Here is a 16903-nt window from a genome sequence, read left to right as displayed (position 1 = left end):
CAAAAAAAAATTATTAAGTTTAATTAACGAAAGCAAATGTAGAGTGAAAGGGAGGGAACGCGTTAGGCACTTCCTCGCCACCAAAAGGGAGACCACTTACATTTTCATGTAATTTTATGCTAGTTTAACTTGTTTCAGTAAACTTATATTTTAGTTAATAGAAAATAAAAACCAACAACAACATGCATAGGTATGTACATAAATAATATATACACAGAGTATAATGAGTGACAAGGATGATTCTAGCGTACGCAGAAATTTATAGAAAAAAAAATTAACACAAATCAGCTAGGATGTTTTGAAAGATACAGCTGTGTTTTCGACTTTGCGTTAACAACAACAAAAACCACAAAAAAGATTATCTAAAGATATTAGCGAATAAATAATAATAATTTTCAATGTTTTCATTTTCTCATGTTCAATTTTAAATTTTGTAATTGTACATACGAGTATATATATATACACACACACATATATATAATTGGTTATTTATATATGGAAAATTGATTAAAAAAACAGAAAACAAAAAACAAATAATATATATTAAATTAAATATTACTTAGAACAGACGGTGAAAATGTTTAAAATATATTGATATATACAAAATATGAATGCATAACGTAAATACTTAAGTAAATTTTTGAATGTAATTTAAATATTTTATAATATAAATTATAAAAGAGTGAAAGAGACACAAATATAAATACATTTATGAGAAATTTTAAACAACGCTTGATAACTACATATGTATGTATGTGTAAATTAGGCAGAAGGACCGTAAAAAGGAGACAAAAAATAGAAAACACCCGAAAAATTAGGAAAAACAAAAAAATTAAAAAAAAAAACCGAAAAAATTAGAAAAAAATTGAAAAAGCAAAAAATTATTTAATCGGATAAGAAATTAGAAATCGGGGGGTTATAATATCTCCAATTTTGACTTTTGTAATTTTATAATTATTTCCAGCTTTTTTACTTAAACTACACAACCTGCTACGAAATGTACAAAAACATGTCGTGTTTATCGCTTACAGCGGTTAACGATATGCTTATGTATGTATGTATGAATGTCAATATCCCTGCTACGTCGCTTTTACATTACAAAGGAGTAATTACAATGGATTTGTCAGTGTCAAGGGAAGTATTAGAATTTAATAAAATTTTAAAATATTTTTTGTTAATTTAATTTTTCGTTTGTTTGTTAAATTTTTTATTAGCACATTTATTTTACTTAGTAATGCAAATGCAAGCGCACACACTCATATACATTTAAAAATATGTGTGTATGTGTGAGTTCGAACTTAATTTATTGCGCCTAAAATCATGCAATGATATCGTGTGTAGTGTGAATGCAGCAACAATTTGTTGTGGATACAATTTGAAAATGTATAGTAAGCATATACACGTATGCCCTGCAGGAAGAGTCATGACATAATGGTACAATGTGGGGAATATTTAAATTTCGTTTAAATAATAGAATTCGATTGGTTAGAGAATGAAGAAAAAAATTCTCTGAATCGAACAAACAACGAATTTAATGAAATACTGTTGAACTTCCCTAACTCGAATCACCATAATCCACAGAAAAACTTCGAGTTATAGAATTTTTCATTACATACAATTTTCAAAAAGCTGTAAAATATAGATTTATTCACAGTTTTATTTTTTAACTTCGCATCGAGTTTTATACGTACGTTAAAACTGTATTCTGTTGGAGTTGGCTATTGTTTGGCTCTTGACGTCTGTATCCCATGCCTTTGTTACATGATTTATGCAATCCATAATTGTATTATCATATTTTTTGTTCGCCTCTATACTATATAGACAGCCCCGATAGTACAATTTTAAATTTTGTATTATGCCCTGACCAAAAAGTTCGATTTATGGAAGGAAATTTCGTTCGAGTTATGAAAGTACTACAGAGAAGTGGCGAATCGAAGATGTATGTGAAACAAATGTATATCAGAATTTTGACTTGACTATTGTCCCGTAAATTAATGTATAATGGAAAGAAAGGGTTTTCTTTCATAGCAGCAGAAAAATATGCACCAAAAACTGTTGAGGAATAATTCAGAGTTAATAGTCCTTTAAAATGAATGTCTGGGTCTGTTCCAGCTATGTCAGAGTATCCTAGAAAGGTTTTTTTTTTTAGATATACTTGCAGTTTTCATCTTTATTTTGCCTTTATTTCTTCAAGAAGAGTCAAATGCTTAGTCTCCGAATGGAGACTCGAGTTCACATATTAAGAATACTTTACACTTCAAATAAAAAATGAAATCGTTCCATTTTTACAGGAATGTGCTTGGATATAATATAAAATCCTTTTAACAATCGCCCTACCTTCAGGTCGAATTTTTGGACACTCTCTTGCCCCTTCTCTGTTTAGGATCTTTTCCCTTTTTAAACAACAACGACTTGTTGTCATTACACGGCATTCGCCATGTTAATAATAGATCTGACAGGTAAGGAGAAATCCAATTATGCCTTAGGTAGTGGTATACGAAATGTGCCTCCTATGGTCATTCACATAGATTTCCTAAAAACTATTGCAGAAAATAGTGAATTCGGAGTTTGAAAATATTCAAGTTTCCCTTCGAAAGCTAGTATCGTGGCTTTAACAAGATGATTCATCGACTCGATGTTAAGCCCATAGAAAAGAAATTATATAGCTGATGTTCAAAAACTGATTACAATTGGATAGCTAAAGACAAGTCAACACTTCTCCTTAAAAAATATATACAAATATAAAGTGAATTCCACATATTAAACATGTTTAAAGAGGCATCTCTGCCTCTCACAGTACCTTGAGGGGCATGAGGGGCATTTGTTGGTTTCTACCAAAATCTATTTTAAAAAATTTTGTTTTCATTACTGAAATAAGCCTCTTCAGTTTTATATACAAATACATTTGTATATATACTTATATAGCTAAGTGTGATGACGTCACTTCGAATATTTTGTATTTCGATTATTTTCGAAATTATTATTATTGTCGCCACAATGAAATTGACACAGTCTGTGGCGGGAGGTTAATATTCTTAAAATTGTGCATCAGCCATAAACTATTTGAAATGATTCACAATTTAATTACCCAGATCTCAGCAAAAGTTAAATAATGAAATTTTTTTGTCTATAAATATTGCATATTTGTATGTGTATTGTGTCTATATGCGTATATTAGGAAGGAGAGATTTGTGGGAAAACATTTCGTATGACCTTTGGTAGGCAGTATCAAATCGGAAAATATATTTCTGACGGTAATGGTGTTTATAACTACAAAATAGTAAAGTTGTAGAATTCTCAATTTGACGGACACCAATAATTTTTACACCAGAATTGAGCTGTTAATCCCTTATTTTGGAAGGTATTTATATAAAGCGATAAAATTATGACTGAATTGAAGTTGTCCAAGCCTCAATGACTTTGAGGCCTCTTTACCACGCGCAACTTTTTAGTTTATGGTCAAAGGAATGGGAGTACTGTTACTCAATCTCATTATGTATGGAGATTGTTCATTCCCATATTTATAGATTATCTCAGTTAAGTACGACTTCAAGTACTAGTTTAAACGAATTGGTTTTTAGAATGATAAAAATAGTGATTATGATAGTTTTGTCCTATTATCTCTTTCCTGACACGTTTGAGAGAAAAATTCATTGGTGCCTGACGTTATAAACGAATGAATGGCCAGGTTTTGCTTCCAATTACTAATGAGAGAGGTAGTTTGTTTCGTGTGTGACGTTGTGTCTCGCAATATTGTCTGGTCTTGCCATTGTTGAATCGGATCCTTGATTGGATTTGCTAAAATAACCGATCATCCACCGAACAAATTATCTCATAGATACGTATTATTATACATATATGTAGATGCAAGTCTATGGGAAAATTTATTCCAAATAAGAATACTTGTTGGTAAACTTCCTGCTGGAGGACTAACTTAAACCAAATTTCATCCAATTACAGAACTTAATGTAATATCAAGTTTATAGGAGGAAGGAATTCAGAGTACCTCCACTGAAGTCATAACAATCTGTTTAACACAAGTATATATTTATATAGTTTTGGAAAATGAAATTAAACTCCTGTTAATTTTTTGTTGTTGGTTCATATGTACATATGTATATTCGAACATATGTATTTTGGTTGCCATAAAAAATTGGCTGCAGCTATGGCTTCCCTCATACACCTACAATTGCCATGATATTATGAGTATATTATAATTTAATTTGTTAATCTGTAAATTCATTTTGCAAACACATTGACACATATGTATTTACGCATGCATAAAAGCTTTTGATTGATTCGTAGAATAAATTTTCGTAAATTAACTTAGTGAGAATATAAGCCACATACACACACTTGCCAAGTGTCTGTTTCACAGAATTCGCACAAAAGTACATGTTTCCAAAATGAAAGCGAAAGCAATTGGCTACATACATACATATGTACGAATATGTGTGACTTTGTCATGTGCCTGTTTTTAAAATGTGACGAATTGACCGACTGTGACAGCGACAGTGATTATATTCCTTGAGATCTCTTCAAGGTCGCTACTGTGCGGGTTTATTCGCTTAGACGACGTGCATTTAGGCGTTGCAAATGCCAAAACTAAACACACATACTTATATAAATATTATTATAAGTATATGTGTGCTTAGGTAATCGCTATGCCTCCTACACCTGTTGTTTGAAAAATCGTTTTCGAAATGATATTTTTAATGTGTTGTGTTTTTACGTTTTTATGTTTTTTTCGCTTTTTACGCTTATTGTGGTTATGTGCTTTCAAATACACATTTTTACTCTATATTAACGAGTTGTGTATAATTTCGCATGTGTAAACATCTATTTTCAATTTTATAATGTTTAATTTGAATTTTTTTCACAATTAATTGTGGCATTATTTGATTTTTTTTTTTAGAATTTTGCAAAAAATTACAAATAATATACACTAGCTATGAGAATAATAGCAGTGTTAGGCAATAACAAATGTTAAGCAGAAACGGAGTATTTTCGAAAATTAATTATTAATTATTTATTAAAAAAAATTACCAAAACCTACAAAAAAAAAAATGAGGAACGCTGCCAGCTAACAGTTCTTGATAGAAACCCGCATCCGTTCCGAACATATGGAACTGGTGTCGACGTTAAGCGTCAAGTTTGTCTTTGGTATTTAAAAAAGCGAAAAAAGAAGGGGAAGAAATAGATTTTTGTACATACACTCTCCCAAAAGCTAGAACTGAGTCGGAGTTCATCAAACTAACCGCGATATACATAGAGTTAGAGTTAGAGATCAGAATGTAAAAACGAGTTGAATTCCGTACATATCCATCTATCCGTCTATCCATCCATCCATCCATCCATCCATCTGTCCTTCTATACATTCGTCTATCCGTTCATACATACGTCTGTCCGTCCATCCAACCGTCTGTCTATGCGTCCATCCGTCTATCTGTCCGTCTGGCCGTCTGTCCGTCCATCTGTCTTTCTATCCATTCGTCAATCCGTTCATCCATATGTCTGTCCGTCCATCTCACCGTCTGCTTATGCGTCCATCCTTCTATCCGTGTGTCGATTCATCCGTATATATGTCCGTCAGGCCGTCCATTCATCCATCTGTCCGTCTATCCATCCATCTGTATGTCCATTCATCCATCTGTCCTCCTATCCATTCATCATTCTGTTCATCCATACGCCTGTCAGTCCATCCAATCGTCTGTCTATACGTCCATCCGTTTGTCCGGCCAACAATTCTTCTGTCTATGCGTCCATCCTTCTGTGCATCCGCCCATCCGCCTATCCATCCTTCTGACCATCCACCAATTCGTCCATCCGCCCATCATACGTCTGTCTGTTTATATGTATCATGTGACAGTTCTTACTTCTCTTATTTGAATCACAGCTGTATCATTATGTAAATATAAATGTATCCAATACAATTTTATTGAAAAAAAGGCAAAACAAATTTTGGAAAGTGTATTTTGAACGGTTAACCACACAAGCATATGTAGAATAGAATTCACAATTGCATAAATCCTATCAAATTACCTATGTACATATGTATGTATATATGTACTTGAATAGCAAAATCCAATATATGTATGTGGCTGAAATTTTACTCAAATATTTATAGTAGATTTATAGAATTGGCATTGCAACAAAATAATAATAAAACGTGAGCTAATGGTTTCCAGAAGACACGACTGCATTCCATTTGGGACATCAATAAGCCAACGCCGACATCATAAGCATCTAACTGACTCATTGCGCACTTGGTGTAAACAAAAAATATACGGTATACATACATACACATTGTATTTATATATTCAAATAATGTTTTTTTCATATTAAACAAAAATATGTTGTGCTATATTTAACAATATGATCATCATTCCCATTTGTCACTGGGACTCGGCGCACACGAAATACATACAATGCTGCCAATATTTCCTTATAAAAAATCTAGCTAACTTTGATTTCATTTTCGTAAGATGTGTGGGTTCATCTAGTTTTCCATGACAATATTGTTTTTTCATTCATTAGTTTTTCTAGATACGCTAAGGTCATGATGCACGATTTTGTTTACAAACAAAATTCAATCGTTATTTTAGAATGACCAATTAACTGACTACATATGTATTTATATACATATGTATATACCAGACAATCTAACGCCAACTAGCTCAACGAGGAGACAATCAAATAAAATCACTTATATCGAATAATTTTCTAAATTTTTTCTAGGTCTCATGAACTCATAAACACTGATATATGAACTATACATACATACATACATATGTATATAGCATTAGCATATGTACATATGTTTGTAATAATAATTTCGTATGATCTACAAATGTGACGTCACATCCTACAGCAGACATTCCAATGTCGCCCACCATTTGAGCATCTTCACTTGATCTCATCTGTCATAAAAATATTTGTCATTTAAATTTTCATTTATTATACATATATACATACATACATACATACATATATGTCTATATAGTAAATATTTAGATTTTACGAGAACTCTCAGATTGATTCCATTTAGTTTACATTATCTTAGTAACGTCATATTGACTAACTGGGCTCAAAATATAACTGCTTATGAATTGGATTTTGCATTTCCTTAACGGGTCAACTGCGCTTACCGGTTACTCCTACACTTCTTCGAGAGTAGTTACAGTAATTGAGTGGAAATTGTAAATTGCTTTTTTGGTTTTTACTAAAACGAATCAAGTTCAAAATTTCTATCATCGAGTGGGTGCCTTATTTTGAGTGGAAATTATGCGCTCACGAAATGAGTGACATGAATAGATTTAAACAGGTTCAGGGTGGCCGTGCAGTTTTTATAGAAAATTACATAAATATCTGGAATTTTTAAAACTAACATAAAAAGTTGTCAAAATTATACATGTATCTTCAGATTTTTTGCATTTTAGAGGTTAAAACATTCAACAATTGATTATTAAAATCAACTATAAGATTATTCAAGGATTTACTGTGAAGAGATCGAATCAGATTTAACAACGGGTATTTTTTTCTAAATAGAAAAAAGAAGCATGGTATAAAGGTTCTAAATTAATATAGATCACACTTGACTACAAATTATATTTTAGATTGGGTATGCGTTTGGAAAATAGAGGAATAGTGAGATTTTTCATGGTGACCAAGTTTTTTAAGAAATATATTCTCAAATATTCTATTTCTAATGTTAAGGAGGGGAGTTCAACGCTTCTTATTTAGAGTAGTCTCCCTCTACAAAATAATACGAAATATAGTGGAACTTCTCTAACTCGAATCACCATAATCCACAAAAAACTGCGATTTATAGAGATTTCGAGTTATAGAATTTTCATTAAAATATAAAATTTTTCAATTTTTTATACTCTCGCAACAAAGTTGCTAAAGAGAGTATTATAGCTTTGTTCACATAACGGTTGCTTGTAACACCCAAAACTAAACGAGTTAGATATAGGGTTATATATACCAAAGTAATCAGGGTGAAGAGTGGAGTTCAAATCCTGTCTGTGTGTCTATCTCTGTATCTTGACGAAACTTGGCACAAATATTCCTTGGCACCATAAGAAGATCAAGTTCGAAAATGGGCAGAATCGGACCATTGCCACGCCCACAAAATGGCGTAAAGTGTCATAACTAAGCCATAAATGAAGATATAAAAGTAAAATTTGGAATAAAGGATCGCACTAGGAGGGGGCATATTTGGATGTAATTTTTTTAGGGAAGTGGGCGTGGCCCCTCCCCCTACTAAGTTTTTTGTGCATATCACGCAAACCAATAGAGCTATATAAACCAAACTTTCTGCAGTCGGTTCTCTTACATTCCCCGCCACACACCATGAAAATAGTTGAAATCGGATAATAACCACGCCCACCTCCCATACAAAAGTTAGGTTGAAAATTACTAAAAGTGGGTTAACTCACTAACGAAAAACGTCGGAAACACTAAATTTCACATAAGAAATGACAGATGAAAGCTGCACTCAGATTTTTTTTACAAAATGGAAAATGGGCGTGACATCGCCCACTTATGGGTCAAAAACCATATCTCAGGAACTACTCGACCGATTCGAATGAAATTCGGTATATAATCTTGACACCCTGATAACACGGACAAAAAATGGGCGAAATCGGTTCACAACCACTACAACTTTCCTTATAACTCAATTCTGAAATCCATCTGATTCCTTCACTTTATAATGTAAACATAAGGAACCAATGAAGATAACGGAATAAAACTTTACACAATTAGTGTATATCATCTCTGGCTTCACTTGTGAAAAAATTATCGAAAACGGACCAAAACTTTACAAGGCCCCAGATATCGAACATGTTGAACTCAGCGCCTAAGGATAAATTTTAACCGAAAATATGGGTAAATCTCTCAGATATCTCAATTTATTTCAGAGGAAATTGTTTTCTTCTAATAGTGTGTCTCTGTTCTAAAAATTATTAAAATCGGGTCATAACATTTCCATATACCTCATTGTAGGTTTTTCAAAAGTATATTCTCCTAACTCCCATATACCTAATTATAGCTTTTTCAAAAATACGGTGAGCTTTATTTCGCATATATGTATTGGTTGAATTATAAAATGTTCGGTTGCACCCAAACTTAGCCTTTCCTTACTTGTTGTCAAATAATTTTTTGAGTGATAATTTATTTTATGTTTATTATTTTTTAATCATAAATATAAATTCACTAATTATTTCTATCAATTCTCCATTTTTTTTAAACCTTATTAAATACCAAATAGTCAGAATACCAAAATCAAAATAATGCTACTATTTTCCACATAACCCGAAAATACAACCCAACCACTTGAGTGCAAATTCACGCTCGCTCTCACGCTCTCCTAACAATTTTGAGTGCATTTCCAAAAGTATCTTCACATGCGCAACCAAAAACAACCGTGGCGTACGGCAACAAATAAAAATCACTGAATGAGTGAGATACAAATTAGTCTCAAAGCAGAAATCCAAGTGATAACTACACAGTTGTGCAAAGCGAAAAGTCATTTTGTGCTAAAGCAAATACTAAGAGAGCAGTAGCAAAGTTGTCAAGTGTGAAAACAGACAACAGAAAATAAGAAAACAAAGCAAAACAAAAAAACTGTTTCGGCAAACAATAATTTTTTCGTGTAGAAATCAATAAATTTGTGTTAAAGAATCAATAAAAAATGGCCGATGCTAACAAGAGGAATATCCCCATCAAATTGGGCGACTTCAGCATTATCGATACAGAATTCTCAAGCATTCGTGAGCGTTTCGATGCGGAAATGCGTAAAATGGAAGAGGAGATGAACAAGTTCCGGCATGAGTTGATGTCGCGCGAGGCAAACTTCTTCGAGACCAGCAGGTGTGTACCGATTTCTTATACATATACAATAGAAAAGTAAAAGTTCTTGAGGGATTTTGTGTAAGGAAAGCACATATGTAGTTATTGAAGGGTTGTTTCTTCTTATTGGTATAACTGCACAAAAAAAGGCGCTTGAGGTTAAAGATATGTGTGTATGTATATATAAAGGAGTTCCTGTGCGCGCTTAGCGCCGAAAAGGAAGTTTATTGAATGCGTCGTTCGGAACATCTGTTCATTGGAACTGCTTCGAAGTAGTAATAGCAGCTTTAATAATAGTAATTAGTGTTAAAGGCTTATGCATATCGGTTACTTTGGTGCTTTATGCAATTTGATAGCTGTTCTTTAGCAGTCATTACGCGAGTTTTATTTTTCTCTATTTGCTCATTTGCGTCAGTACTCGCTTAGTAAAGTTAGACGCCGGCATAATACTTCAATTGTTGCCAACTTCTGGTTAGTTCTAAATCTTTGTAACCACGCGGTTGCCATATGAAACGCTGCAAGCTCAGATTTCACACTTTCCCACACTACAAGCAGGCTTTAGTGTTAAAAAAGTGATATCTGGATAAGGTGCTTAATGTTCTATGACCGTTAATTTTGTGGTTAGTGACAGATAGAAGCTGATTCTCCGCTATTTTATGGTGGCACATAGGCAAATCTTTGAAATATTTATGGAGAGGATCATCAGTTCTCAGAGATTTGTTTTTTTATTTTTAAAAATCTTATGAAATTAAAATATTTTCTAAAATACATTTTAATTAGAAGTCAAAAATGAGTTGAATAGAAATAATTTCAGTAGCTAGTTTGAGAGATTAAAAAAAAAAATATTAGAATATAAAAAAGGTTACTTTAGTCAATATTTGTACTATTTGCAGTATATTTATGGAATTAAAATATTTTCTAAAATAAATTTTAATATGATTTCAAAGATGAGTTGATTATATTATATATTATAATAATTTATAATAATTTCCGTAGCTAGCTTGAGATTTTATATAAAAAAAAAATATTAGAATTTTAAAAAAAGTTACTTTAGTCAATATATGTATTATTTGCAGTATAGAGTAGCATATATTTGGAGACTAGCGTAGTTTTAGGTTGGAAATGATTCTTGAGTACATACAAATGTACATATATATATAGATTTTCAAGAAGAATGATTCTATCATATACATAATTTATGGATACTCTTCATAATTTTTCTTAAAATCTCCAAAACAATATTTTTTTTTGAAAATTTGGTCTTAGATAGTAGAAATATCGAATATTTTTAAGGACAAAATTTGATATTTAATGCATTTGGCCGCACTGTAATCTTGGCACGTCTGACTGATTTTCTATAACAACGACCTCCTACTTGGCGGCACGACACAACGTCGCGAGAAAAGCAGCAGAATAGAAGAATCACAAATGCAATGCACACAAACAGATATAATATATATCTATATACATATTTACATTTCATTTACCGCATGGTACAAAGTTACCAACGCGTTTTCCGCGCTGAAGTGCTACAATTTCCCGCAGCCAGAACCAACGCGGCTAAAACTGGGCAAAGTAGTCATATATAGACACATAGATACATGGCTGTGCTATATGTATGTATATATATAAAATACATATAACTCACCTAAGCTAGCGTAAAATTATTGTTGCCCAACACTTGAAGAACGCTTTCTGTCAACATCTGATTATGGCTGGCAGCAACAATGGCAAAGTAGATAAAGTTTGCCACGCTAATAACTTCATTAAAGCGCGTTTGGTGTAATTGCAAAGCATTGAAGGGTGTAAAAAGCTTAAGACGTTTCTTTCGCATATTTTCTATTTATATGAAAGGACTTCAAAATGCTCTTAGTGCTGACGAATGTTTAACTGAAATCGGCTCCCAGCAACCAATAACTTATCTTCTTTTAGTTTTATTATTATGCTTTTCACGTTGCTCACCTCTCGCTTTATCTATTTATAAACTACATCATCAAGAGAGAAAACAAGCCGCAGAATTGGTTTGGTTCAAGTGCTCTACTGTTGTTGCTCGCCACTGTGCACTTGTCAGCGGCACAAGAATGAAATGGTTAGTGGCAGGCAAGACACGACCACGGAAATCCACAGAGTATACAAGCATTTAGCGTGTTTTTATGCTAAGTGCTGTAGCGCTAGATACAACTGTGCATACAAAAAATAGAGCTATGAGTGTTTAAATATATACTTTTATTATTTTTTTTATAATTTTTTGCTATTTGTATACAATTTCGTTCATGTATTTGGAGAAATGGGTACTTGAAATCTTATTTTTAGCTCATGAGGATCTAGATTTTTATGATATAATAAATTATGTTTGTATTTCTAAATTTTGTAAAGAGAGTAGAACTAATAAAAATATTATTATTTGGAAATTATCGGTATAATTTGGAGTGTTTGGTATAAAGAGAGAGTGCTGGATTACTAATTTGTATGTTATTTTACATACCTCTTTTTAAGCGATTATACTTGGTAATAAGCTACTAATAGGTACTGCTGGAGAATGAAACTCTCAAACATTCAGCTTGCTAAATAGCGATATTATAAAATATATCTATTATTAGTAGTCTTCGATTCAAGAACACTTTTCAAAGTAGCGAATCGAACAAGCAACTGGTATAAATCACATGTAGATAGAATAGCTAACGGTTATACCACTTTAATGAGTTATGCACACGCTCTAAGTCTAACTCTCTCAATTATAATGATTTTCTGTTGCTTTCACACATAAATTTTTGAACAGGAAAGAGCTTTACCGTGCCGTTTCTATACTAAATGTATTATAAACTTATTATCTTTTCATTCTTTCTTATTCTCATTCATTCTACTGCTTTCCAAGTACGAGAATAACATATTCATGCCATATCTTCATAATGTACGAGATAATTTTTTTATTTATTTATTACTTTATTAAAAAATTATGTATATAGAGTGTAGAACGCTGTCAAAATGAAAACGTCAAGTCTGAACACAGTACGTCTTTCATTAAGTCCGATAGCTTCTTAACTGATTAGATTAGATAAGTTTCACAATTGTAAGTTGAGACATCTATGTATATACATACATACTTATGCATATGTATATTCCCTATTTGTTATTGTTTACGAATATACGTGAAGAGAGTCGTCAGAAGCTCAACTACTTTAACAGGTGTAATGACCCCGCTGATGACTAGCGCATGCTAGCTAGAAGTCGTTTTCAATATATCTATATAAATTATATGTTATATGTATGTATATGTATGCATGAAATTATATGTAAAGGTGGAAAAAGTAACAGTAAAAAGATAGTCTAATCTCCATGCGTTATTAATTTGCTCATTATGACAATTATTGGGGACTTCCAGTCATGAATTTTCGTTGGACAGTTGACAGTTGTACAAAAACAATAAACAAGAACAATTTTGTATAAATATATTTTCAAGAAATTATGAAATTTAATTTTGTATATAGTATATTTCGAGAACATTATATATATACAGTTATATTCATATGTAAATTTGTAACCAACTTGAAATTCTCACTGTCAAGTGTAAATGATTTATTTACACCTCATTGTGTATAACATTTGGGTAAAGTAAACAATGCATGTAATAATAATGGCAGTGAAGAGTAAATATTCATGCTGGCATAAATTTTGAAAATTTTCAAAATCTTTGCTTGTTTAGCTTGTGATGCTCGATATAATGAGCTTTTGCCAGACCATTTATACGAAAAAGTAAACTTTTCGTTTAATTTTATTAGTAAAATATACAAACGGCGTTAAGCTACATGTAGCAGGCATTGCAGCGTAGGTGTAGCTGGCGTATTGAAATAGCAGCTGTGAATAAATAACGCACAACAACAATAACTTATAGGTTGGTGCATAGTGTTATACTATACAGATAGACCCTGTAGGAAAAGAGAACTATTGCTAGAATCATGTTATGGAATCATCTTATTGGCGGATGTTAAGAGATGATAATTGACCAGATATATTATAAAATATGCCATGGATTATATTAAAATAAGGAAAACTAATTTGAAAATTTTTCAGTGTCTTATGCGAGAGCTTAAGGGATAAATGTGCCCACATATGTGAAATTTTACTATGTACCTTTTTGACAAAGTGCAATTAATAATATACTATTGTGTTTTTCTTGCTGTTCAGCTTATTTTTTGAAATTTATTGTAAAGCTATGCAGTATAAAGATTAGTTTTTGATGACTTGAATCCTGTTAATTCAAATAAACTTTTTATAGAAACGCTAAAAACGCTTTGTTTTACAAAATTTCTAATAAGAACTATGAGAGATCCGATTCATTTGCAAGCAGAGGGCTCACAAAAATGTCAGCACTCCTTTTAAAAGACAATAATTCGATCCAGACTCTTATTGTATCAAAATTAATGAACTTTTTTTCAATGAAAATGTGAAAATATATGTAAACGCAGAAAATACCGTTATTTCAGTATCCTCGATAAAGTAAATACAGTGGAACTTCCATAACTGGAACTCTTGAATTGGCAATATCGTTTAGAAGCCTAATTTTATACAAATTTCCTTCCCTAACTCGACTTCTTGAAGTGGCAATAGAGTGCAACTTTCATACAAATGTTTTTCCATAAATCGAACTTTTTGGTCAAGCCATAATACAAAATTTAAAATTTTACTATCGAGGCAGAATTTTAAAAGAGTCTCTCTATATCGTACGGAGGCGAACAAAAAATATAATATTACACTTATGGATTGCATACATCATCTAACAAAAGCCTGCGATATAGAAGCCAAGATCCAAAATATATCAAAATGCAACAAACAAAATTACAGAAAACATCTTTTAACGTATGTCCATCAAAATTGTGTATAAATTTTATTTTACAGCTTTTTGAAAATTTCTATGTTTTAATGAAAATTCTATAACTCGAAGTCTCTCTGACTCGAAGTTATTATGTTGATTCGAGTTTGAGAAGTTCCACTGTATATCCTGAATTATCTTACAATACAATTTTCAGTATTTTATCATCTTCGCTTTTGAAGCTTTAGCGCAAAATTTATTTTACAATAATATTCGGTTTTATTTTTACAATAAAGTGCTCTCTATAAGCAAAAAATCACACAAAGTATATCTAAATTGATTTTAAAATAAATAAAATATTATTTATTAACATAAAGAAAATAATAATTTTAATCCAAAAATTTCCTACAGGCTCCTTTATCACACACTGTGTATTACATCACACCAGCCACACTTTTCACATTTTTTCCATACCAACGCTAATTACTTCGATGATATAATTGATTTTCCATTTAGTTATTTTCGTATAGATGGTGTGTTAGTTCTAAGCATGAACAATTTGTAAGCGTTTTATTCGCGCAAAGTTATTCAAGCACGTCAAAATATAAGCAATCTCGCTAAATATACTATATAAATATAGTGTATAAACATATATACTATGTATGTACATATGTATTTGAATATTCGAGTATTTATGTTTGTATTTATGTATGCAGATTTATTATCGTTTAGTTGGCAATTTAACTTTAATTGCCGTCAGTCGAAACATTACGAGCATACCCATACTGAGGCAAATGCAACCGAGTAATTTCCGCTGAAATTGCGCGCATTTTGGACATTTGATTTATTTACTTATACAATATACAATTCTATTTTCGCTGAAGGCATGTCTGGCGAAAGTTTAGCAGCAAGTTTGGCAGAATTTTAAGTGCAGTACGTCATATATTATATACCAGAATGTGCCTGAGTATATCGTGGGTATCCTTGCATGTTAAATTTCACCTAACACCGATTGCGTGCGCACTTTGGCCGGCTATAAATTTTAAACAAGCTGCAAGCCACACCGGCATATTTTACTCAGTGCTCATACCTTTACAAATACTATATGCACGTAAAACTATTTTCAAACTGCTGCTGCCAGTGTTACCCACCCACTTCCAATTCGTATGCAAAGCACACTGAGTAAACAGCTCTTTAATGCATAGCTTTAGTAAGACTCTTTAGAGGCAAGGCCATATGTGCGGGTAATTCTAAGCTTCAGTCAGCAATTGGCGGTAAATAAACTACAAAGGTACTAAACTAGAGACTACAGACAAAAAAATACTGTTAAAAAAACTTTTATAATGCCTAGTCAGCCCAAGAAGTGTACGTGCGAAGTATAGGGGTGCTGGAGGAATACATACATATGTATGTATATGCTTTTATTCATATACCAATAATTTGATATGAGTTCAGTATTGCTATGTATGTACATACATATCTTTAATTCTTCTTCTGTCTGTCGACATGTAAAATCGATTCTGTTTGCTTTGGATGAACAAAATTGACCCAAATTGTGATGCGTACGCATAAACAGCTCAATAGCTTTAGACAATCAAATTATTTACACCCACCGCAACAAAGACAGCAAGGAGTACATACGAAAAAATATTATTATCCGTCTGCATAGAATATAAAATGACGTCATATTCAATTTTTATAAGGCTCAGGGAGAACACTTGCTTCTTTATAGGTTTCTCATACTTGAAAATACATACAAGTGAGGTTATGTGCGAATGTAATCAAAATTGGCGGTGGTTTTGCAACAAGCTTCTGAATTATGTGCTGTGATTTCAGTTGGAACCAAGAGTTGGGGATGCTAGACCAAAACTATGGTCAAAAATAATAAATTAAATGCTTTAAGAGAAAATATCATTCGTTTTCCTGCAAGATGTCTTCTATATCTTCTCGTAACTTCTCTTTAATTATTCCATGATTTTTGGATGGATTTCCACAGATCACAGCTTCTATCAATTTTTGTTTTTCAACATTTCATCTTTTTATTTGAATTTACTGAAATTGTTATTATATTTTTCGTGAACCCCTATTGGTTTCCACTTTCTCCTCATTTCTGAGGATGTTTCACAGTTGAAATTTTGAATTTTCGAAAGATTGTTCTCTGTCTAAATCAATATTTTAATTTACTATTAAAGTGGAACCACTCCACGGCTGCCATAATTTAGTAAAACACACTTTGTC

At 32.0% G+C, this 16903-nt stretch overlaps 1 protein-coding gene across 2 annotated transcripts in view; it reads left to right on the top strand.

Moving 5' to 3' along the window:
• The first annotated feature begins 9471 nt into the window (after nucleotides 1–9471).
• LOC105209028 (heat shock protein beta-1) overlaps nucleotides 9472–16903 on the top strand; it is a 29846-nt gene continuing 22414 nt past the window's right edge. The window contains exon 1 of one of the 2 annotated variants that reach the window (XM_054230611.1): nucleotides 9472–9876. In XM_054230611.1, the coding sequence (XP_054086586.1) occupies nucleotides 9698–9876 (179 nt within the window). In that variant the 5' untranslated portion in view covers nucleotides 9472–9697. The remainder of the gene's footprint in view (nucleotides 9877–16903) is intronic. The other variant, XM_029038192.2, reaches the window with a different exon arrangement.

This window comes from Zeugodacus cucurbitae, chromosome 5 (assembly GCF_028554725.1).
Source record: "Zeugodacus cucurbitae isolate PBARC_wt_2022May chromosome 5, idZeuCucr1.2, whole genome shotgun sequence".
Taxonomy (NCBI): domain Eukaryota; kingdom Metazoa; phylum Arthropoda; class Insecta; order Diptera; family Tephritidae; genus Zeugodacus; species Zeugodacus cucurbitae.
Note: the sequence above shows the minus strand (reverse complement) of the source record. Positions and strands in the feature narration are given on the sequence as shown.